Source organism: Nipponia nippon, unplaced genomic scaffold, assembly GCF_047370975.1.
Source record: "Nipponia nippon isolate SJK-2023a ecotype South Korea unplaced genomic scaffold, ASM4737097v1 scaffold_6, whole genome shotgun sequence".
Lineage (NCBI taxonomy): Eukaryota > Metazoa > Chordata > Aves > Pelecaniformes > Threskiornithidae > Nipponia > Nipponia nippon.
The window spans coordinates 68,182,200-68,208,423 of NW_028262380.1; the positions used below are offsets into that span (position 1 = coordinate 68,182,200).

General features: G+C 41.6%; 1 protein-coding gene across 3 annotated transcripts in view; it reads right to left on the minus strand.

The window, feature by feature from the left end:
• Nucleotides 1-2,277: 2,277 nt before the first annotated feature.
• SMAD1 (SMAD family member 1) overlaps nt 2,278-26,224 on the minus strand; it is a 49,058-nt gene continuing 25,111 nt past the window's right edge. For all 3 annotated transcript variants that reach the window (XM_087736677.1, XM_087736679.1, XM_087736678.1), the window contains exons 3-7: nt 14,841-15,098; nt 12,003-12,119; nt 7,919-8,140; nt 5,618-5,874; nt 2,278-3,732 (exon numbers count right to left, since the gene is read on the minus strand). In XM_087736677.1, coding sequence (XP_087592803.1) covers nt 3,589-3,732; nt 5,618-5,874; nt 7,919-8,140; nt 12,003-12,119; nt 14,841-15,098 — 998 coding nt within the window. In that variant the 3' untranslated portion in view covers nt 2,278-3,588. The remainder of the gene's footprint in view (nt 3,733-5,617; nt 5,875-7,918; nt 8,141-12,002; nt 12,120-14,840; nt 15,099-26,224) is intronic.

Genomic DNA, 26,224 nt, shown 5'->3' on the forward strand with positions numbered 1-26,224 from the left:
CTTTATCAAACTAGGTAGCAATACCACGTTAGTGAGCATTAGAAGATCGGGCCCATGATTCTGATATGGGATACATTAGAACATGAATTATTTCTTTCTGTACCTTCCTAAAACCACACAAGTAACCATGGCTACCTCTCTTAGCTTTCATCAAGATTTTAAAGGTTCACCAGAGGCTTTTAAATGGTTAAAAAGTCATCTCCACCTGGGGAGAATTATTTTCTTTCCAGCACTTAGAAGCCAAAGCACAGATTTCAAAACACGTTCAGGTCCATGGAAGTATTTGTCTCCACATCTACTGTTCACTGCTCTTCCTCAATTCTTTTTCTAAAACAGTTATCCATAACTTTTCAGTTTCTCCTAACAGGGACCATCTTGGCTTTTTACCTTGAAGTAGCGTCTTCTGTGTTTAACTCTGTTGTTCAGTAGGCCCAGAAAATTATGGGGAAATAACACCAAATAGGCAGGAGGGACTCACCTGGTTACAGAGTTGACACTGTAGGCTTTCTCTGAGATTCTAGCTCTCATCATTCTCTGTTTTGTGAGAGATCAAGAAACTCTTTTCCTTCTGTCTTGTCCTGTGCCTTTTCCAGCTTTCTGACTGCAACCATCTGAAGCAGGGCAAAGGAGTAAGAAAACTTCTCCAAGATGCTCTAAAAATCTTCACAAGAGCCTCAGGCTAGCAGTTACCTCCTCCAAGGTAACTCCTGTCCTACCTCCTATTTTTCTGGCTATTAGTCTCAGGTGCTACTCCAATCCACTCAGCTTATTTAATAAAGTGCAGCTGGGATAGTCTGTGCCATCACATGAAGGTGCGCTTTTTCCTTACACCTAATGTCTCCTCACCACAAACAAAAAGCTGGATAACAGATAAAGAAAATATTATCTACATTGCACTTCAACAGCATAGAAAAACTCACAACAGAAGGAACTTACAAAAACTGGGACTCTGCAGAAGTATTACCACTGAAAGTTTCTGAGACACTGCAGAGCTAGTATTTTCTGATTTTAATCCCTGTTTAGGAAAAACAGAGAGGCATTACAGCCCAAAACATACAAGACACTAACATTCAAAAGCAGTCACAACATAAAACTGTCTTTTCTTACTCCAAAGCTAATTTCAAAGTTTCCCAAAACTAGCACAGAATCATCCAAGTATGAAAACATCCAAATAGAAACACTTTTAAGACTTGCACGATGGACAGTTACAGCACTGATAAAAAAAAAAGTCACTACCTCAGTGCTGCATTCCAACAAAAGGAAGGAAACTGGTTGGGAACAGCTGGGAGTTAATGTAGCAGGGGCTGAAGATGGAAAAAACAGAGACAGTGACTGAACAGCAAACAACATTCTTTCTCTTTTTGGTCACCTTTAAATTTTACTTATTTTTAAGACTTATATTTGTGCTATGCTTCTTTATGAAACATATATGTTAAACTGAATATATAAAAAAAAAATCTGTTCTTGGAACTTACAAATACAAAAAAGTCACTAACCAAGTTCTCCTAAATAGGGCACTTGAACATCATGGATTTTTTTTTATCCCCTTAGCAGGGGAAGAAGGGTTGGTTTTAAAAATGTATACTAAACCAAGCAATGGAATTAACTTAAAAAAAAAAAAAAAAAAAAAAAAAAGATCGGATTGACTCATTCTCCAAAAAGGGCTATTACTCATTACAGTGACATACACATGCATACATCTGGCTGAACACATTCATCTCTGTTGCTCCGCTTTCCCTCATGCTCCTGTTAGCGCTGCATGGTCCATTATAGCCAGGCACAGGTACTGGATCTCCAGTCAACCCCCGGCCTCTCAAAGTCCATCGTCCCAGCACCCGACAGACACTGCACAGCTGCAAACGGACAGCGCTTCCCTCACCTCTCCGCAGAGCAAAGGCAGAGGTGTGGGGAAAGGAGCATGGAGACTCTTAATCACAACCATGGCAAGGAACAGCAAGAGCCCGCTGACAGTGCAACCTCAGCAAAATCTCTTCTCATACAGATATTGTATGTTGAAATCTCACAAAAATTTAACTAAGTGGCTAGGATACTTCAGTGTCACCGCATCCATTCTAATCTTGCCTGGTTGAGAAATCTTTCTCTCTAGAGTACTCATTTATCTCATATACCGAGTTTAGTAGGGTTACTAACCTGTACTAATCATAAATGTCTAAGCTCAGCGAATCTTCATTTCTAGTTCTTCCTCCAAGACCATGTCTTTATCTGGTTTGTTAAGAGCCTACTAAGAAGTCAACAAGACAAAGTTTTAATCAAATGTAAGCAGTAACAACAGGTTTTATTCAAAACTTCCAGTAAAGAGGACCCACTAGTTTTGGAATAAAGGTACTTAAAGTACTACAGCTTACATGAATATAAAAGATCAAAGAGAAGAAAATAAACCAAGCAGTAACAAAAAAAAAAAAAAAAAGGGAATTAAAAATATATATTTTTTTAAAAGTTTGAAATAGACCCACACAGGGATTTTGAAGTCCTCCAAACAATTAACAGTTACTAGGTTTGGCAAAACAAGATTCTCTTACAAAATTAAAAGCCTACTTCTGTTACATAAACTGTATAAAACTGCTCAATAGTTAAAGAGCACTCTGTACAATTTTGTCTTGAAATACATAGAGCTGCAGCCTTCAAACTGCAGGAATTAATCATTTTGTCCTCTTCATGGGTAAAAGAATTAACCAGCTGCGCAATTTTGGGGGAAAACGAAGAGGCAAAAATAGTCAGAATTAACAAGATGAAGCTACTATAAAAATGAAATGCACAGCAAAACTCAGACCTCAGTTTAAACTAACAAGCTATGTTTACAATATATTCTACATTTCAGTTGTCATTTTCCCTTCCCACTCCCACCTCCCCCCCATTCAAATATTCCTAATTCCTTTATGGTCTAAATCTAATTAATTTCTAAACTTTCAAATACACCGTACATACATTTAGCAAAAAAACATACCTAACATTCTTACAGCAGTATGGTCAGGACACAATTTCAAAGATTATTACACAGTTATTCAGATTAAACCTTACGACTTTTTTTTTTTCTTTTAAAGAGAACAGCAACCATTAACTTAGACAAATGGTTTTAAAAAGTACTGCAGAGAGCCTGCAAAAAGCAGACTTCACCAACATCGGCTCTTAGCCGCAGAGGACACAGGGGAAAACAGCGAGCACTGAACGTAAGGAAGAAGAGAGAATCTCAGAGTGCCAGCTACAGGAAGATCCTTCAGGAGTTCAGTCTGACAGATTGTGGTTTTGGCTCGGTCGTCCCCGTTGCACTAAGCCCTGCAAATCAACTTTGCAATAGTATGTTACAATGTAAACTAAAATTCTTGATACCAAACAGTATGTCAAAGGGTTTGGGTTTTTTGGGGTTTTTTTTTGTTTTTTTTTTGTATTTTCTGAATCCAACAGTTGGTCACAGAAGTCAAATATTTTCATGGCTCTTATTCAGCTGTTGCCAGTTCGGGCGGGGTGGGGGGAGGAAGAAAAAAAAGAAAAAAGTGTGTGTCTGACTCATACGTCCTTCAAGTACATGCAAGGCTCAATTGTTTCCAAAATGCAGGAGCTTGGGACCTTTTAAGACACTGAAGAAATAGGATTATGAGGAGAGCCCATCTGAGTAAGTACTTTATCCAGCCACTGAAGGGGACCATGAAGATGTATCTCTATCCAGCATGGAGTGCTCGTTACATCTTGGCGATGATATTCAGCTCCCCAACCCTGGAAACAGAATCGTAAGTGGGGAAAGAAAAAAAAGAATCACCTTATTTTATAATACCAAATATGTGAGAAGCATACTTCAATCATTTTCTTTTTTACCAAAATACTCTAGCTTTCAACAGTCATTATCAGCAGGGTAGCATAACACCCTTGATGCACCCGCTATTATCACATTTCAACAAAGAGATCTGAAGTTTAAAAAAAAAAAAAAAGAATTAAATTTGGAGGAAATGTCATTTTGAGATCTCTTCACCTCTTGGAATGGAAGTCTTTAAATTCTTAAAGACATAACCTGTGGCAGTGCAAAATTTCCCCATACCTCACTGCCAGCTGCATGATGTCCCCATAAAGCCTCTGAAGAGGGGATAATCAAGTCTTCTCTGCCAAGACCAAAAATAGAACAAACTGGGGGAGAAATGCTGCCAAACAGATCAACAAATTAAAAAATGAGGTCATAGACCTACATTATGGAAGTGGGGGTGAGGCATCTGTCTGACAAGAACCAAAGCATCATTCGCAGAATGGACACGATAAACCGAGCAATAAGTCAGAAACATTCCTCTCTGGAGAAAGAGGGCATGGTCATTCCCCAGCAGGCTGTTTCTCAAGTTAAGACAACATAGGTTTTGTTTCAGCTCACACCTGATTCAGTTACAGTAATCACCACAGATATAAGCAGATATTTAAACAGCATTCAAAATAATTTTGAAAGTGAACCATTTTTGGGGTGGGTCTGGAGACAAGACTAAGATAGTAGCAGGTGCAGTTTGCTCTGCTCTAATTAAGCCCTAATGAAATGATTACCCAGCTCCCAACACAGGTGGCAGCAGCTCTAAACACTGTGCAGTGCAACATCCAATATGCAGGAGGTCCTGTGCAACTGTTCAGGCAACACTGCCATACAACTCTATAGGATGCAGAGCTATAAACAAGCTATTTCATTTTAGGAACTCCTGTCCTAACACATCTGAAAGTTTCTATCCTCCTATCAAGAAGAGCACTTCAGCATATTACCATCTTCATTTGACTACTTTCATATATGTGACTAGCCCTTTTATATCAGTACCTATGTTGACACAGCGACATCACAAATCTTGACCTTGCATGCCCCCCTAGAATAGAAAGGTATGTATCTTATTCTAAATAATTACTGCAGCTCCTAATGTGGGAGCTTCTGGTCAAGACAGATTTAGAGGATTATGCTATCTACACTCCCACAACCACTACTTACACTGCAGCCCCAGCTCAACTCTAAAAATACCACCCAGGAGCAGGAGCATGAAGTTCAGTTTGGCCTCTCACAGAGCAGGAGATGGCATAGACCGTAACAATGGGCAAAAAAAAGGGGCAAAAGCTGATGCTACATAATGAATTGGTGGCTTTTCCACTTTTAGGCCAAGTAATTAATGACTCAATTCTTTTCAAAACTTACTTGTACTGTATCTTGACATATCCCACAAAATTAAAAAGACAAGCCCTGTAATACCAGAGTAATTATGCAAATAATTCTATATACACACACTATACACATATTAAACACAAGAATTCAACTGAAACACTAAAAATTTACAAGAGGCAACCAAATGAAATTAGAATAGCTAACAGACACGATATAAATGCTTCACAACTGACTATAGACTTATGTGAAGAAACACTTTCTGCAAGTCACCTCAAGCTTTCAAAGCATGTGTGTCCACAGATTTTGTCCACAAAGACAACTTTGTTTCATTAAGATGTCTTACACTTAACGAACATTATTCCATACTTAAAATTCAACAGCTATTAACAGGCTGATGGAGGGAGGCACTGGACCATTCAAAATCACCACATTAAGAAAAAATAATTTATTTGCTTACAAAATAATTTCAAGCAAATTTTCACGTACCTTTACAAAACTCATACGGAGAGTGCACATCTTAGTAAGCTCATACACTGTCTCAAAGCCATGGTTCACAGACTGAGCCAACAGCTGAGCGAACTCTTGATTATTGAAAATCTTCAAACTGCAGCCACTGGGGATTTTGCAGACCGTGGTGGGATGGAACCCATGATGGTAGTTGCAGTTCCGACTTTGCACAAAAATACTGCTGTCGCTAAGACATTCAGCATACACTTCCCCACCAACATAATAGAGATGAACACCTGGGAGGAGAAGGTTGACATAAGGAGGTTAGACGAATTCACACTGTGTATCTATTTTTCATGCTCTGTCTCCACAGAGATACGTTTCTGCTTAAAGAGATAAACATTAATGCATATCAGACCATCATCTGTCTGTCTTCAAACTTGATTTTTACTTTTCTGTTTCATCAGTAGGTGATTTGAAAGGAGGGTGTGTATGTATGTATATATAAGGGAAATCAGTAATTCCTGCATTTTAACGTGTTGCATATTCAACAACAACAAACTAGCAAGCACTACAGTAGTTTTGGTGCAGCACCACTTGAACTTGATGGCTTGACCACTTGAATGTTTTCTCGTTATATTTGTGTAAAACAATAATTGGGAATGCAAGAGGAGAGAGCAGAAACCTACTGCATAATTTGTAGATAGCAGCCTCAAGCTGGATTCTCTGGAAAAGTCCTGAATTAGTTTTTTCAGCTCACTTTAATTCCAGAAAGCTGGAAAAAGAAAATGGCCCTTATAGTCCTCAGATGTATCTGGCAAATGAGGGTACACACCAATTTTATAGTCCTTTCCCCTTCTACTGCCTGCTCCCTCACCCGCCACAGATGGCAGCAAGCCCCAGAAGATCAACATGGAGATTTGCTGGAGAGGACTCAATTCCAAAGGCTTTGAGAAAGCAAGAAAATTTGCGTTTTGTGTTTAAAAATGGATTATTTGCTGTTTAAACCTTTCACCTCCCACAGTGTCATGAGTCAGAGAAGTGAACACACAGAATTTACAAACTAAACTGAAGTCCAGTCAGAAAGCCTTGACTGTGCTCCGTCATGTAAGATTTTACCGCTGACTATGCATGTACCTATGTGGGTACATATGTACTCCCACCTGATCTGCAGAAACATTTATGGTTATATCTTCAAGTTTGGGATTTACTCCTCCTTCCTCAAAGACTAACAGTTCTACATCACCATTAGTTGTACACATTTACTTATTCAACAGCATCCTTGTCTCTTCCACATTCTGCTTCAGTACATACGCAGTTAAGTGCTTCAGCAGAACTCTGCTTGCAGCTGGGTTACATTTAACAGGAAAATGAATGAGGTGTTAAATAAGTATCCTGATACTTGGTAAGATGGATGGGGAGGAAAAGAAGGCAGAAGTATTAGGACTTGAGTGGCACAGCACAGGTGTGGTGTACTGCTGAGAGCTGCACAAGTCCTCATGTAGAGAAAAGCTCTCCAGACTGAGGCCTCAAACTTGAAGACCTGACAGTTCTCTTCAGTTTCAGTTCTCTCCTCCTCTAAGGAGGAGGAAAATACTTCATTAATTGGCACTTACAACATACACCCCACTGCCTGAGCATGCTGAACCCTCAACTGTCTCAGAAAATTTAGAGTTTACTAATGATGTAAACACCTAAAAAATTTGTCTGGCAGGAATTCCCCAATGCAGGGGACAATGTCAGTTTGCATCATAGGCCAGTTCTCAGAAAAGAGGACTGTATTAAGTCAGATGTAAACCAGAAGCTTTTCGCTTTTGCAGGACACTGTCACAGCCATAGAAGAGAAGCACAAAATTCCCACTGAAAAAATCACCAGCCTGTGAAAAATGCATTTGGAAAAACTGTTTTAGCAGGTTGTCTCTCTAAATACATGTTAGGATAATGAATTTATGTTGGAACTAAGGCCAGCTAAAAATTTGGTGCCAAGAACCATAATTTGGATTTCCATATTCACCAATAATCAAGACAAATCAAGACATTTCATTAGACAAACTGCCTTAAGCGCTCATTTTAATTAAGATTATGATAGCCTTGGAGCAATTAAAAATTGATTAAGGGTAAAAGCTTCCTGTAATTACACACCAGGTGAGAACAATACTTTGCTCGTAAGACCTGGCTAGAAAATTATATATTTACCAACACAAGCACTTATCCCATGTACTTGGGAAGACCAGTCTGCTCTTGAGGCAAGTGGCCCAGGTTGTCATGTCTAGGGGAAATGCCCTCCCCCCCCCCCCCGCCCCTAACCCAAAAAAACAGATGCAAAGATCCAAAGCTCACCTTTGCCAATGTGCCGTCTAGTGTTCTCAATGGTGGAGTTGCGGTTAACGTTTGAGAGCAGCCCCAGGCAAAACCTGTTCTTGTTGTTTGAAGGATCAGTGAAGCCATCCACCAGGATGCTGGTGGAAGAAGCGTGGAACGCCTCCCCGACGCGATTATTCAGCTCATAGTAGACAATGGAGCACCAATGCTTCGGCTCTTCGTAAGCAACTGCCTGAACGTCTGTAAAGCAACAATGGAAACGTTACAATCTAACGGCGCTGGAATACAGGCTCAAGATATAAAGATTCATAAACCTGCAGATTTTGGCTGAAGATCACTGAAAGATGAGCCGGATAAGCAACTGCAGCTAAATGAAGGCTCTTCTATCTTCAGTTATTTTTGAACTTTTCATAGCCACACACATACAATAGAATAATTTCACCTCAACTTTACTGGCACAAGAGTCACAAGAGACTAAGGCTGGCACTAGATATCAACAGAAAAGTGCAGGAAGCTCCTGGGCACATACCCACCAGTGCCCCAACATCCCTGCCGCATTTTCTACAACACGCTATGGTGCGGGCCCACACAGCAGAGAAATGCTGCAATTATACAGCTCAGCTTTCTTTCCAATTTAGTAAATGAACTTCTGCTTCAGTTCATTTTACTCAGCTACAAAATTACAAGTCACCTCTATGCTTACTGCAAAGTTGTATAGTGACAGGGAGAAACAGCATCACACAATTGCACATGAGACCATTTATAACTTTGGGTACCAAGAAGTATAGCAAGGTGGCTAAATATACAGTCAGCAGATCAATCTTTCAGCATTCAGGGTGCGCACAAATCTTTCTCCTGGGCTTCGTGGGGGCAAGGTAGAAGACTTCAAAAACTAAGAGAGATTGACATTTGTCTGCACAACATGCATGAAGCACATTTTCAATATGAACGGATACTGCTTGGGATCGGAAGCTGAACAAGGGCATAACGCGCAGGGTCCTAACCATTACGCTGGGCTGAAGAGCAGATGAAATGGAGGAAGATATTATTTAATGAGAACCTTTTATTCATCAAGTGCTACCAAATGCAAAATCTGCAACTGTTCATCACCAAAAGAAGTACTTGTTGAGTAATAGCAAGGATTTCTCAGAATGTGGTTTTCCAGACTCTGGTAACAAGCAGCTCCTCCTCAGCAGCTCCTAACTGAAGCTGGGAATTGTGCAGAATGCTGACAGGAAATTCCTGGTTCATGGACTTCTAACCATCAAGCTCTAGAAACACACAGAAGTCTTGAGGTAACACTTGTGACTGTGCTCGGGGAACAATTTCTCCAGATAACACCAAAGGTCTTTACCAAAAAGAGTTTCCCAGTGGGTGTCTAACAACAGCATAGGCTTCTTCAGACATCTCCACCCAGTGGCATTCTTTCAAGTGCCAAATACAGCTACAAATTATTAAACTGCCTCCAAATAAAAGGAGGATAGTGAAGGGATGTGGTTGCTTTATGTGGTTTCTTTAAATGGAGACTATTGCGCTGCTAAGCCTAGCACAGTTGGACTTGCTGCTAAGATACCAACTTTGCAGATTAAAGCTCCAACTACAGGTCAAAGTGCTAAAATGAAAATCAGACTGGTGTTACAGGAAAACTTGTTTCTCTGGCCAGAGGTTTCCTTTTCCCAGCTCCAAGTCTTTACTGAAATCATCCAACTAAGACCAGTGTTCGTATTTTCCTCTGTGCACAGATCACAGCACTATGAGTTTTCTGACACGTGCAAAACAAAAACCAAAAAGTCCCCCCAAACCAGCAGTACATAGCAGATACAGAAGGCGGCAAATAATCAAAAGCAGGATAACACATCCTACATCTGAGCATAATGTCTACTGCTGACCAATAACTTGCTTAAAACACTGGTAAAAAGGAGCTGATCTTATCCTGATACCCTAGCATTTTCTACCCTTTCACGTCACTGTAAAAAAAAAAAAAAAAAAAAAAAAAAAAAATCAGTCCTTAATTATTAGTTAGAGGTTACTACACTTTTAATTCCCATGAAGATGCCAGCAATTATCAAAGCTGCAGCTTTGCCCCAGTTCTCAAAGTCAGGAAGAAATCTTGCCAGCTGGCCATTCTTACAGAATGAATCATATCTCTCTCACACAGATTTCATACTAACTTCCTTACATTTGCTTTAAGACATGCAGAGCAGGTGCGTTTAGTCTCTCTATTCCCAGCATGGGCCAACAATGGAAATTACCCAACTTCATTGACAGGATGCAGCTTGTTAAATCAAATCTCTGAAGACTAACAAATCACCATGAAGAACATGCTTCTAAAAAGTTTGCAACAAAAATGCTGCAGTACGTTTACAGTAAAAACTTCTTTTACAACCTGCAGCACATTTTTTTTTTTTAAAGTAGTGCAATTACAGCATACACATACAAATAATAAACACGTGAAGGCACATAGAAGTAAGGTATCTTTTTTTTTTTTTTAAATGAAGGGACAGAGATTAAAATCCATTGTACTAAATTACTAGGAGGGAAAAGTACTAATAGACAGAATTTTTATTTTGAAACGGTTGAATGTGAAAAACCAAGAAGAGAAATGTAAACCCTTTTCTCTTTATCAACTCTCATGTATGTAATAGAGGAATTCTACAGTAGTTGTGTATTTTGTGAGAGGGACAAACATGCAAAGGTCTGAAGTTAGGCATAAACATTGATAAACACACTTTGGGCCAGCAAGTATACATACATACAGAGTGTACTGGATCACCGAAAAGTGGAAATGCTACAGATGGGGTTTATCACATGCAAAACTCATTCCACGCAGAGAGTAAATAGGTTAGCACAAAAGCTATCCATATTGCTCTAAGAGGGCAAATATACTTCCTGAAACCAGACATTAAGCTTAGCAACAAAACGAGTAAAAAAAAAAAAAAAAAAAAATCAAACAACAGTTAAATTGTTCGTACGCTTGTGATCTTGATAATCATTCTGGCACAGCATCCAGCTTGCTGCTCTTTCTTGGCACGGGCCACAACTGTTTAAGCTTATGTGTTCTCTAAAGGGGCTATTTCTCACAATGTGATGAATGCACTAAATCCTTTACTCAGCAGTCACGGCTGGCTGCAAAGGCTTTAAAAAGCAACGTGTAAAAAGATGTCTGTGTCATCGTACATAAAGCAATAGGGTTTTTTTAAATACAGATTTTTCAAGTCTGTAGCAAAGCCACACCTCAGGCAGACAGCTCTGAATTCTGAACCAAGCACTATCACTGCATGACTCGAAGATGGAACAAAAATGGGGAGAGAGGGTGGAACAACACAAAATATGAAAAAACCCTCAAACTCCCTTATGACCAGGAGAAGGGTAAATTATTAAAAGCAGAGCATACTCTTTAAGGACTGAATTTTAGAATTCAGAACAAAAATATAATAAGAGAAGACAATTTTATGAGATGTACTGTGTCAGAGGGAAAAATACAGATATTCCAGTTGCCCATGTAAAATGTCTCTGGGCATTTACATAACTGACACTATTACCATCCATCCTCTGATCAAGTCTTTGCTTAGAGAGCTATACTTGACCATATCTACTGTTATCCACAATTCAGTAGGCTTTATATAGCATTAACTGCATTGTTCCAATAAATCAATGTAATCATAAGAGAGAGATTCCTCTCCTTGCACACATGTAATTTCAGCATTGCATGCAGAAATGTGCAGCATCATAGGAATTCTTTCTGTTCGGTTATTAGTTGAAGGTCCAGATACAAAACATAAAATTACTTTGGTTGTTGAGTTGGTTGGGAATAAGAAAGTAATAAACCCCCTACATTTTACATTTTTAAACCATCACGTGATAGCATCTTGTCCTAAATAAATGTTTACATTTATAAATTTTTATCTCCAGATTTACTATTTCATCCCTTACAACAACACAAAAAAATTACACGGCTGTTTTTTTTTTTTTCCCTCTTCTACAGCTAAAAATTTCCATAAACAACATACATCCAAAATTAAAACTCAATTATTAAAAGTAAGTTCTGAAAGTTCTTTACGCTTAAGAAGTGAAGCAGAAGATAAGAAGGAAGTGTTTTTACCTCCTCTGTGTATGTCAGGGGGAATTGCGGGTGCCATCATGTTGGTATCCATTGGCTGGGAGGTATCGTGTGTCATCTGATCTTCCGGAGGCAGGTAAGCAGGAGGGGGAGTATCAGCTAAATATAGAAAAGTCAGAGATAGACGAGTCCTTTCCTCTCTTTAAAGTATATATACATACCCACATAAACAGTTTTAGCCTGGAAATGCTTCCAGCCTGACTCAGCTATAAACTTCCACCCACCAGAAATCTGAGAAAGCAATCATGGACCTTGAATCAGGAAAGCAAAGAATTACTGTGCATATTAAGCACAACTGCAATAAAAACAAGTCACTTCCCCACCATCGAGCCACAAAAGAAAGCTCAGCTATGTTTCCAGCCCACGTTTTTTGCAGGTTTTAAGTGCCATATAGACACAAAGAGGTCTCAGGACCAGGCCAGAAGTAGGTATCGAATATGGTAAATGTGAACAGAAGTTGGAGCAGAAAACTTTCAGTTCAAACTCTTCTGTTTCCAACATGATTCTATCAGCAAAGTATGCAAACATCCTAGGTACATCCAGGACCTTATTATTGTCATTGCATGTATTTGCTCTGTTTCCCTAGACTGGGAACAGCAGAAAGTGTTCAGGAACCCAAATCCTACAGAAGCAGCCATCTGGGTCTGGAATTTATCTGTCAGTGTCTCTTACTGGCTGCACTGCCCCGTTCAGGATTGAATCACTAGCATAAAACTAGCCCATGCACAATGACCGTACTCACTAATACACTGCTTTCAGCCCTGTTTGAAGTGTCCCAGCCAGGTACTCACATTGCCCTTCAGCCGCCTATTTCGCTTCTGGGAAACCTTCCCAAATGGCTTCTTAGAAGCTTCAGGAGGTTGCCAATGTCACCATTTCCCAATACACCAGAGGACACTCTCCTCCAAATCAATTGCACAGAGGTACATGCAAAGGAGAGCAACCCTTGCCTGATCCCTGCGAGCTTTCGCTGCAAAAGCTGAGATTAGATTACCACTGTACTATCTCCGGTGAACATGGCTGCTGCTTATCCCACATTTACTTCCATTGCTGAGAGCATGGATTGCAAACTACCACAGCAAATAATCACAGGGGTCTCAACCCTGAAAACCAAATTAGCATCACCAAAAGGCAGGAGAATCATACCACTGCTTTGTAAGTTTTGGATTTTTGTGTTTTGTTTGGTGGTTTGGGATTTTTTTTTTTTTTTTTTTTTAAGAAAATATATGCTAATGAAATCTATTAACCGCTTATTGTTTAGGAGACATTCTGTTGAGAGCTTTACATCTAATGCTGGCAGGTACCTTGCTAATTCCCTTACTTGGATACCCTCAGTTGGACGACAGGGTAGCAGAGAACGACAGAGATGACAACAGGACTGCATTAAAGGCTTAACAGTCTCCACTGGAGTTTAAGTCTCATGTTTTATAAAGCCTTAAACGTTCGTGTGTGTGCAAACATGACATTAGTGATGCACAGATAGGGAAACAAGACTGTAAGGCCACAGGCAACAAATTAGTCAGTATCTAGAAAGTTTTCAAGATCTCTGGATAACTGCTTTGCTCCCTTTTTTGTCTTTTCCAAAAGTCAGCCTCTTTCCCCATTAGTGCAAGACAGACAACTGTCCGGAGCCAAGCATCAAGGACATCAGCATCTTGACCTCTCCTCTAATTCAATTTCTTCACTGCAGCTGCTGACTTGTCTTTACAGGCATGTGGACAGAACAGACCCTCAAAGATCAAGTGAACTTCCACAAGCCAGTGTCTAGGAAGACCTTGTTAGAGAAGCCTTTATCTGTGCTGGAAGAATCCCAACCACAACAATCATATTAAAAAAAAAAAAAAAAAAAAAAAAAAAAAAGACAGACAGCTGATTTGGCAGCAACTTTTCACATTTTTTAGAAAAGCCAATACAAACTCTCTTCCCTTCCCTCCTGACTCTGCAAATTCAGTAGTCTTCACTCATAAGAGAAAAATTTTCAAAAGAAACAACTATCAGCAGCAGAAATCTATGGATGTTAATTTCATGTAATAGAAAACAGATATTCACAAGTCTGCCGCTTTGTTTACACATGCCCTCCCTCAGCGCTGGAAGAAAACGTGCAAACAGAACATCAGTAAGCATTTGTATGGAGTCCTTCTCCTAGCATTTACATCAAGAAATCCGTCACAGACTGCTTCTGCAGTATTTTTATCCATCCGCATGTAAAGACCAAAAAAAGACAGCTTCACAGAATTTTCTACGGACATCAGTCAACAAAGCAAGGTTGTTACTTCTTTGACTTCAGGAAGTAAAACAGCCTGAAGATTTCTTTTCAGGGCCTTAAGGAACTGTTTTTCAGTTGAAGTATATTTGTTTCTTGAAATTACCTCATTACGCGAAGAAATTTTATCAAGGAGCAATAGCACAATCCCCTTGAGAAACATCCTTCTTCTGCAGAAGTAAAGCCTTGTGCTGAATTTATGATGATCACTTTCCTAAGCAAGGATGATCTGTAGCATTACACTTCTTGTGCATTAAACGCTATGCTTGGTGGTCTAAACTGTTGAACTGGTCCCCAAAGCATTTTGAATCCCTCCCCCGCCCCAGGAGAGTTTTACTGCGGTGTTTTAACTGTGTTTGAAAGAGGCACAATATTAAACCCCTCAATATTATTACTAGACAAAGCGATTACATAGTCTCTATCACCTTACATCTCTCAGCTCACTATTGAGCACAAGTGTTGGCTGGTAATTTGGTATTATTAAGTTAAAAAAATCATGATACCAGTGATGTCCAACCACCTTCTCCCTTCTGAAGAGGAACCGAAGCTGACTGTACCTGGCATCTGGAAAGGACTTCCCGGGTCTGAGCTGGCTGGAGAATGCGGGTAGGTGCTACTGCTGCTTCCAGGCGAGTTTGGATAGCTGCTGTTGGGCGAGTGGGGGAACGGGTGACTATTGGGTTGCTGAAAAGAGTCCGGGAAAGTAGCGTTGTGCGGCATGTGGGGCTCATTTTGTCCCAGGTTGCGGAATTGGGCCAAGAGGCTGTGCTGAGGGTTGTACTCACTGTGCCTTGGAACCAGCACCGGTGGAAGGACTGGAAAGGGAGAAAAAGGGAAAAGCCACAGCGTTAGAGACTCAGTTCTGAAGGACTAGGCTATACAGGGGGGAAAAAAAAAAAAAAACACAACACATTCTTCCTCCCCTAGGGCATATTCACATCTGTCTTAAAAACAAGGTAGTCAGATCTAGGAGTGCATGTCTAAGCAAGAACTCTTTTCCTTATACCTGGTGACTGCATCGCCTGAATTCATAGCGATCGTGCTAGCTACCTGGTTTGCCAGATGGGAGCTTGTTTTCACAGAGGGCCAGTGAAGAAGAGCCAAGAACAAACCGCAATTCTGCATTTTAGTTTTATTTGCACAAAAAAATGCTGGGAAGTAAGCATGTTACAATGCTGACATGCAGTTCATTTTGCTGCACTTGTGATCCTGCTAATCACGTAATGGCTTGTAACCCAAAACCTTGCTAATAAGGACAGATATTTTTTCTGAAGACAATACTAATACTAATAGGCCTTGAACTCAGTCTGGTCCCAACAGCTGTAATGTTATTTTTAACCTGGACTATGTTCTTACAAGTTAGTATTAAAACAGTTATTAACTCTTCAAGTCAGTTTACAAAATGTGCAATTTAAACAAAATTATGTAGTTCAAAAAAACCAACTGAGCAGCAATTGAGCTCCAACTATATGCTGCTATGGGATCAGAGCACACATCAGAAACTACTAGTCTTACCACACTCCCAAGGCCTCCTCACCAGCAGGGAAACAAAGGTCTCTTTTTAACTGGGAATATGAACATGATACCAGATACACTAAGATAAAAGAATCAGCTCTTTTTCCAGTGCCTCAGCTTCTATCTTTGAATGCCTCACAGCAAAGTCCAAGCTACTCAAAGGATTAAAAGCTAGTCTTGTTATAGATCGAGATTTTTGGGTGATGGGGAAGAGGAGAGGCAAGGGCAGGGAGAAGGAGATCCGTGCACAAAGTAGTGGAAGTGAAATTAAAAAGTTATTCCTCTTCACATCTGCCCCCCGTCAGCACCTCCATTTCCCAGCTCCATGGCCACGCAGGACTGGAAGAAACCCCCAGGACAGCCTGCCTTCAAGGGAAGGTGCCGAAAAAACACAAAAAACAGCGAAAACAAGCCAGGCCACCCCAGGACTCCTGCCCTGTCCCCAGCACCTGGTGGGTACACAGAAGAGGAACATATATACACGACAAGCCTATACAGATATAACTATCACTCAGATTAAGAAAGGTGTTTTGGAGACAGCTGCTTTCACCAAAAGGCTGAATTACAAACTAATTGCAAAAAACAAAAAAAAGTCTTCTTGCCAAGACAAATAGGTTCTTCCAAGACACTGGGGCATCTTTACTCTTCCAGCACTTTGCTTATACAGAAACATTCAGATACTTAGGCAAGCGTCCTGGAGTCCAAGAGTACCAGGACACCACTCAGCGCATAGACCGGGCCTAAGGTCTAGGTCCACATTTAAAACAGATACAAAAGGATGCTACACACAAAACTCACTCTCTATTCCCAAAGCAAGTCATAGATTAACAAAAAAAAAAAAAAAAATAAAAAAAAAATCAGGTTTCCCTTGCTCTTTTTTGGGCATATGCCTAAGAGAGAAATTAAGCCACTGGACTTTTGCCTGCTAGTGGCATTAATGCATGAAAAGTTTGATCCCAGAAATCTTCATTGAACAAAAAATGAAAAAAATCCCATCACTACTGAAATTAAGGCTGCCCGCTGAGAGTCAGAAGCAGCTTTTAAAGATTTAATCTGATGTCTCACACTTTCTTAGAGCAGCTTCTTTGAGATTCCAACAGATCTCAAATATTTGAGGCAGATTTCATCCCAAAGTAGATTTGTTCAGATGTGAAAATTTTAACCAACTCCACTTTACCAGGAAGAGATGAAGCTCCTAATTATGGCATTTTCTGAAACAAAACACATCCATCTGCTATTCTATGGAAGTTCTCAATTGCAAAACACCCCAGAAGCTGCTTCTCCCTCAGCTGTGCAGATGGGTTGCATTAGAGGCAAGGGACATTCTCACACATCACTGGAAAAAGCCATTTAAAAAGAAAAAAAATTACTCGACATTCAGGTGGACATCACAAATCCCTCACTCACATCACGGCAAATGTCAAACCCAATTTCTCTGACTATTAGGATCTCTCAGAATCAAGCTTGTTCTCTTAGACCTAGCACTCCTTTTGCAGTGAGGTCAAGCACTGTTTAATTGTCATAGTCAACATTTGCTGGGCTAATAAATCACCAGTGAAAAAAGTAACAATGAGATCATGTGTTAAAAAGTATTTTCCCTTTCCTGTCTTTATGATTCTTTCTTACTTTTCCGAGCATTAAAAACACAGCTTTCCTATCTCTTCCTTTCCTATGGATGAAGGTCAAACCATTAACTTTTCTCAAGTTAATTTGTACAGAAAGTACATCACCCACCTTTCCCATCCCCTACCTCACATTAAACAATGACACACATGACATCACAGGAAGCCGCACAATTTATAGCATTTTAAAATAGCAGGAGAACAGGATATTTTCTGTATGTTTTCTGTAATTAAAATAAAGCAGTGCCAGATTTTCCCAAGGTATATACGCATGTTTTCTCCTGTTGGGCAGAACCAGTGGTGAAGTTTAGAAGGACTCAAAATAAGAACAAGTCTCCTCTTCCCAGCTCTCCCTCACACAAATCTACACTTTTTGTTCAACTACTTCAATATCAAATGATGAAATACCAACTTCTTCATAATACACATGGAAAAGGGGGAGGGGGGAAAAAAGAATACAACTGGTATTGATACAGCACAAATAAGCTCAAAAATATCATTGCAGAATTTACTTTGAGTGCTGCCCCTAATTCGTATCCTCCCCTGCATACAGACAAGCTTAAATGAGGAGGAAAAGCCCTGAAAGGCCACGTCAGATGGGACAGAGACTACAGCGCTCCAATTAGTCCAGCTCCAAGACAGTCACTCACCGCTATAACCTGATCTCTCTGCAGCTCACGGGCTTTTTTGCAGGCGAGCTGCTCCTACCAGAGTCACAGAGGAGTTAATCTGAATGCTGTTCACTCAGGAGTGAAGACACGAGCAGGGACCGGGCCCTCCGCAAGTATGGAAGGGTGCCAGGAGTTCAGAACGTAAAAGGGGATGCATACCCTTCTTGCTCCCCTCGCCCCTGTGTAAGGCGCTGAGCTTCTGGTCAGGTTGCAGACCTCAACCACATGGAATAACAAATTACTGAGGCTCAGTGCAGCAGGGGAGGAGGCCGCTCTCTGTTGCAGCTGCCAGCTCCAGGAAGAGGTATAATTGAAGGGGAGAAAGCATGAGAGAGTTATTCTGTGCTAAGCCAGCACACCTGTTGCTATAAAATAATGAAGCAGCGCACATCTTTGCTGCGCAGATCTCGGCAGGATGCTGCTCTAACAGTTTGCAGACAGGATTTCTCCCTTCCTCTTTGCCTTCTTCAGAGGAAGGGAACACAGATACAAAAAAAATAAGATTATTTTTTTTTAAATTACCTTGTTTCTGTTCAGTAGGGATGCATATATTTAAAGGAAACATACTATTAAATACACTGTTGTCTTAAAAAGCTACTGCGACAGATTTGCAAATTCAACCTCATTAAAATGGTTCAAACCAGTTAATGGAGCAGAACCACAAGTTATCCGACAGCTTGATTTCTGTACTTTTATCAAACACCAGATTAAATGGTTTTATGGTCTATACCGTGGCTAAATTTTGCTCCAAGATTTTGTGTCGATGTGGACCTGGAGTTGAGAGTTAATACATAACTAGTAATGCAACTAGTAATGGTTGAAGAGGAAGATAAACCACCTGGAAGCCAGGCTGGGTATGTTTGTGGAGCTGTAGCTAAAAAGAGATCCTGTATCTGTCAAGGCAGCCTGGGAATTGGGTAGCTTGTTTTTACCATGCAAATAATACCCAGAGTATGCCCGCACCAAACAAGCGGAGCTGTAATAAAGAAATTACAGCTCCAGGGCAATTTCACCCACAGGGCCATTTCATCTAAGAGCCAAGAATGCCAAAAATATAGAAGATAGACCAAAGACAACCTGGCTGTTCAGATAAATGTTCCAACTAACCACACCAAGAAAGAAATCCTTTTATGAAAATGTAATGGTGGCCTTTGAAGCAAGCTACTGATCTCTACTCTCTGTATCTCCAGCATGTCATCCTGTCCTTCAGAAAACTAACAGGTGTGCAGTCCTAGAGTAAAGATTTTCTTGGTTTTCTTTTTTGTTCTATTTTCACATTCCAGAGATTAGGATTTTAGCAAGCATAGAAAGTCTCCAATTTACTAGTGTAATTTCTTTTTTTTTTTTTTTAAAAAGTTTCTCTATTAAAAAAACCCCAAACCCTAATCCAAGCCAAAGGACCTGCTGTACTTTCAAAGTAGCATATTTTCTATCCAGATGGGTTTTGATTATCTCACACAAGCCCAGATGACAGTGAGTTTCCCTCAAGGGCTCATTCCCCCCCCCCCCCCCGCTTTGCGTGTCACATGAAGATTTGGGTAGGTATCTCTCTTTCCATGTCTGGAAATTGAAAGGCGAAGTAATGAAATACTTTGGGGCCACATATAAGAAAGCAGACTTTGATCATCTCTTCTGTGAGCTTTATAAAATAAAATAAAAAGAAAAGCAATTGCTGCTGCACTTTCTGCTCTTAAAAAGCATGACGACTTGGTCGATGTATGTTCTTTAGAAGGGTTTGTACAGGCTTATACCACCAACAGGGCCCTCAGCCCTAATGAAGACCCGAGGGTGCTATCATTAGACAGTGCACTTTAATTTCCAAGCATCATAAAGCCGTATTTTCATATTAATTTATGCAAAGCCACTTATGTTTTACTAGAAAAATAGAACTGTAGGTTGGGAAGGAGAGAAATCCTCACACACTAGTTCATGTATCTGGAAATGGGTATGAAAACGTGGGGCAGGGGGAGGAACTTGCAGCTTGTACTCCACGCTCTGGACAGAAAATCCTGCAAAGATGTTGTAAGACAAACGAAGAGTTAGGAGAAGAAGAAAAAAAAAAAAAACCCCAACAAACCAACAACCCAAAAAACCCAGAAAAACAAAAACACCCAAAACACAGCAACAGTGTTAAGCTAACCAATTTCAACCCTCCTAAAGACTCCTGGCTTCATTTCCCGCCTTTGAGGCCACAGCAGCTGAAGCTGGCTGTGGCATCCCGGTGAGCAGTCCAGTCCCACGGTGGGAGCAGAGCAGGTACCACTGTATGCTCAGCTGAACGTGCTTAGTTTTTCTTGCTGTCTGTAGCATTAGAGAGTCACTGAAGCATGCCAACTGAAAGGTCTTGCCAAGATTCTGCTTGTAAACAATCAAACACCAAGTAGAAAGAAAAGTTTTAATGCCATTAGGTTTTCCCGTGTTGCCTAAAACAAGACCTGGCAAAATTGAATATTCTTTGACCAGAGGACAAGTTCTCACATACAAAGACACTTACATGTCTACACTTAGTATAGAGCTTACTCTTGGTTAAAAAAAAAAAAAAAAAGAAGTTGTGTTGTGGCAAAAGCAATCTCTGAGGATCTAGCTACTTTATGTTGTTCCAATACCACCTGGCTTAAGCAAGGCTGTGGTAGCACAGCTTTGCTTTACTGTTTTCTCAGAAGCAGAAATGTCAGCCTTTTAGACTTTTGCTCCAAACCTATGCCCTAGTAATTGCAAGTGAAAAAGCTCAATAATAGCTATTCAGCAGCTTGTTTTGGGTGACAGATGGACAAACATGCCAGACCTTCTATTCCAGGAGAAAGCTGAGAGCTGTCTTGTCTTCTCAACTCTTAATTTTATTTTGCAGTTTCAATAGACCCCACAGCTTGATTTGTCATTTTACATAGTTACAACTGAAGACTGTGTTTAAAAAAAAAAGGGGGGGGGGGGCAAAACAGTTGTTGCTTTACTGACTTTACTTTTACATCAGACATCTGGTCTAAATGCACTTGGCAAGTAGTATTAGTACATTTCCTGCATTACAATATTCAGCTAACATTAGATTTTATTTGCGGATGCTCTGATAAGTTAACATTTTTATTAACCTGACATTTGTCAAGGCCAATTTCAGAATTTAGTACTAATTGTATGCACATTAGTGAAGGAGTTCTTGAAAGCACATTTGGGGGAGAAGCAGTCCTGATACAGGAGGAAGTTACAGTGTGATAGTGTATATTAACTCAGACATTTACATTGACCAGAGTTCAAATTACCTCTACGAAAGCCACAGTCACCATCCTACTGAGTAGGTTAAAACTTGGAAGTCTGGTCTTTTAAGTCAGAAAAAACATCTGCATCTGGTTAATTTTAAAGAAAAAAAAAAAAAAGACAAACATATCCTTCTTGACAACTTTTATCCCTTTATTGCAGCTCATTTTTCTGACACGTGGTGAGGTTAGACAAGGAAAATCTTGCAGTTAGACCATTCCCTCTTTTCTGCCTCCCTATTTCAATTCCTCTCCCCCAGGTCAGTTCTGGTAGGGAATTTTAGAACTGAATTCTGCAGAATTGAAATGAAGAAAGTTTTATACTACTTGCCAAGCAAACTGACAGTTGCTTGCTATTTTGGGGAACCATCCTATAATTGTGCCCACCTGTTGTAGCATGCTATTTTTAAAGTTCCGCCCAACAGCAGCGTTAGACAGCGATACAGCAAAACTTCTCAGCGACAAAACTCTCTGCTCCTTCACCCCCAAGCCTGCAGAGGTGCAGAAATCCTGCTATGGAAATCACGTGGGAACTAGGATTTTTCTAACTTGGTTCTACATATTAACTCCAAAGGGATGCAACCGGTTTTCCCCTCCCTTACATCCCATGGAGCAGCTTCCCTTTTGCCTTTGCTCCCCTGGCCCCTCTCCCCCTCCCTCCGACGCCTGGCCCTGTCGGCGTTATCCTCCGCCAGGCCCGGCACTGCGGGAGCTGCGCCGGCAGCTGCTCCGCTGGGCTCCCTCCAGCCCGGGCCATCAAAGCTCTTCCATCTGGCCGGGAACGGCACGGAGGCTCTCACGCCGACCCCCCTTCCCCCAGGTGCTGGGGTGTGGGAGCCACCAAGCAAGCCCTGGGACCCCAAAAAGCCCAGCCAGGCAAGCTCGTGGTCCCAAAGGGACTCGCCGCTTACTCCCAGCTTTTCTCTCCTGGCTCCAAATTTGATCTGGACGGACTCGCGGCACCTGCCAATTTGATGGTCCCAGGAGCTGCGTTTGAACCCTGCTGCTTGCTGAAAGCAGCATTAGCGATCCAAGAGATGAGCCACTGCAACAGGCTCCGTCAGGTTTGAAGTGCAGGGGGAGTACGCCGTGATGGGTTTTTAAAGATCCTCTCCTCAATTTACCCTGTCTAGAAACAGTTTGAGAATATTAATTTTATATGTAGTGATCCTAGGCCAGTCAAATACAGGGGGGACAAGACAGGGATGACCAACTGATCCATTTCATTTTTCTGTAAGGTACCTAGAGAGAGCTCACAAGCATGACCAGACCAATACACACAACCACACACCTGTGTGATTTCAAATGGCATTTAAAAGCTCCTTTAAATATGCCGTATTTTTCTTTCGCTGAGGACCAGAGCTGCAGCACTGTACAGGGGAGCATTCAAGGAGCATTCGCTTCCAGGACCGCGTGAGTCTAAACCTGCCTTATCCAGGATTTCCACCGTTTCAAGTTTCCTTCTGCACCCCTGGTGCCTGCAGTAGGTGTGCAGCCTTACGGAGACACACTGAGAGCAAACAGCAGAGGAGATCAAAGACAAATATGAAAACAATCAGGTTAAAGTCATAGGCAAGGAGTCCGCGCCGGGAGCAAAAACAGCACAACACACCTACCGCTCTCCTCAGAGCCTGGGGACCTGGCCTGTTCTTGTGGCAAAAAGCAGCTGTACATTTAGGCAAAACGTTTCTTGCCAAAAACAAGCTTGCTGAAGCAGACATCCTCTTTGAAATCATGGTTATAATGGAAAGGAACATCACGATCTTTAGGCAGAATGGTAAATTCAATCATTCTGACAGTGTATTTCTCCGCATTACAAAAAAGCAACTGCTACTCATCCCCCGATTCGGGTGGAACATGAGCACCATCAGCTTCATAAAGCCCCTCGATGTAGAGCAGACTGCAGCCAGCTCTCCAAAGAAGAGAACCTTAACAGAGGAAAATCATCCAGCCTCTTTTATCTACGCTTTATTGGTAATTGCAAAAAACCTGAACCAGCGTAGTTATTTTCTGCCTCCAAGTGGCTGTGCTAATGGGCTGATCCATGCAACTAGAATATTTCAGAGGACAGATCAGCTGCTTCTGGACTGACTGGTTTTAGTACCCCCTGGCATTGCATGCTTCAAGCACAGCGGAGCATCAGTAAGCACCTCCAGAAATGAGTATCGAAAAGTTAACAGCTGCATTTCCCAAGGCAGGTTTAAGCTCACTCAGATCAATGAAGAGGAGGTTTCTCCCAAACCTGACCCCTGAGGAGGTATCAGCAGATTCTGGACACTCTCGGGGGCAGCATTCAGTTGCGGGGTGGGGGGTAGCCATTTACATAAATACTCTGCACCTTCAACCACTTCCATACGTGAAGCATAAAAGAGACTTTAATTCCTCTTTGCCTCCTCTGTAACATATTATAAACTCAAATCCTCTTTAATCCTAGCAGGTTGATGAGCAAGGACACTTAGTAAAGGCAAACTAACACAATTCTGCATCAGATGGAACCGAGAGCTAGTGTTCACTAGTACTTTAAGAAAATCAAATATTCAGTTTCTTCATCTTCTTTCCCTTTAGCTAAGGCAAAAGAACTGAACCTCCTCCCCTAAAGCCACATTAGAGGTGTGATTTATTATTATTTTTTTAATAGCAGTGTCAACTTAAGCACCTCTTCATCCTCCCTGCTCCCTATCCCATTCCTTTTGTTTTGCTGTTAAGAGCACATGGGATCCAGGCTTAAAAAAAGCAATTTTTTTCCCCTAAATGCTGGATGACATCTTTCACCTGATCCCATTGACATAACTGAGGACAGAGGCTGTATCTCCACAGAAACCAAAGGAATAAAAGAAGGGAAGGGAGTATCTCAGGAAGGACTTCCAAATGTCATTTCACGCATTCTCCAGCAAAACCCGAGAGGTCAGTTTGCGGCATTTTCAGAGAGAGATGAGGAACATCACATTCACTTTTTCCCCCGCAGCCTCTACGTATGCTTTACACCTAATTATTTCTCAAGTCTTGATCATACTTAAAGATAGTCCCAAACCAGGTATGAGCCTGATTTCCAGATATCCCTAAACCAAAAAATAAAACTGAAGAGAATAAGCAGATTCAGCCAAGTGAGCGCACCAGTTCAGCTGAGCGTGCCAGTTTTTAAAAGGCATCAAATTCAGACCCTGCCCTCCTTAATTAAAAGCTTTGCTTTGCCTTGCCAAGGGAGAAATTTGACAGCCATTAACTACCCTGCACCAGAAATAATTCTGCACACAACAGGCGTATGAAACAGCAGCAGTGAGCTACTGTAACACATCTCAATGAGGTGTTTCTTCCTGGCAGTCAAGTACAAGGTTGTATTCGCATCCCCAGCAGCAAAACAGCCTCTACTTTCTCCTCTCATTTCCCACCACCTCCATGCATTCCCACATGTCGTCCGCGAGGCTGTGTTAGTACAGATGTTCCCGCAGCCGTGCGGCTAGCCCCGGCGCTGCTCTGATCAGCCTGGAAGATAACACAGCAGGGGAGGGAAAAAGTGACTGTGATCTGGTTCAGCACAAGGCCACGCAAACAGCTGTGCTGGCACAACACAGCGAGCGGGAGCTGTTTATGCACCCCGCCATGGATCGGGTCTCCATCACCTGGGGGGCGGCTCGCTGATACCAGGCTGACCGAGTGTCACCCCATCACAGGGAGGCCACCCTTCCTCGCCTCCCCCCTGTGCCCCCATCTGACCCCGCAGCGAGCGAGCCGAGGGCACCGAGCTTCCCAAGCCAGCCGTGCCAAAAAGTAGTTTTCTGTCTGTTCGGTTTTCTTGATCACCTCGCCGCTGGATCAGATAGGCACCCGTGCCTGCGCAGAGCCTCTAAGTCAGGTCAGGCAGGAATACGGTACCACCACGTCACGCCCACACACCGGCCAGATGCCACGTTCCCCTCCTGGCGCAGGGGCAGCAGCACAGTCTGCACTCAGGGACACCTGGGAGGCTCCCTGTTTGAGACTGCTGAGAGTTTTCTGCCTCCTCTCGACTGTTTACAATTGGTTCCTATCTAGCCTGGCTAACAGAAAAATCTCGTTTGGATTCAGGTGTAGCTTTGTAGCCGGCAGACACACCACAGCATGCCAATTCTCATGTTTTCCAAGCTTATCTTCTCGAGCTGAACAGCAAGGATGGAATAAAGTCACCAAGGCAGAAAATCCATGCATCCCTCTGGCACCATGAAAACTGAGACGCATCCATAGCACCAATTTCCCAACACAGAGCATTACGTGATTTTACATATTTGAGCATTTACCGCTAATCTGTTCCTCAAAACTTACACAACACTGAAACAAATCACACAACAACCGGCAGAAGACTGAATGTATGGATGCTATCCCATGCATGCACCGTACGCTTCAGCTCTCCAGTAACTGGATCTGCACAAAGCAGTTAAATACAGACCACGCTGTCACGCAGATCCAGAATTTCACAAAGTACCTTGCGTACAAAGCGCGCATTGTACACAATCTGAGCTTCCAATTTTGTTTTGTCAAGAGAAAGTACGTTTCTAACCCTCCTGGCTGCGATGATAGCCTTGGAAACACAAACCTTGATATCTGCTCGAGTCCATAGACTGCTGGAAACAGTGACTCATGCATGAATTCCCACTACCCATTAATCTCGAAGCATAAGCACTTATGCAGCAATAATGGTGTTTTATTGTCCTGGCAAAAATGGGAAAAAACGGTTAGCAGAATTTGGGAGTGACTGTCAGGAAATGAAGATAAAGGCGATGCTTGGAGGACAGCAAGAACAAGGAAAGGACAGGAAAAAAAGAAGTTACGAAGCACAGCTCTCCAAGCCCAATGGGAGTTCAGCTACCACCTGTTTCCAAAAGCCACGTTTTCCCACTCATCTCCATGC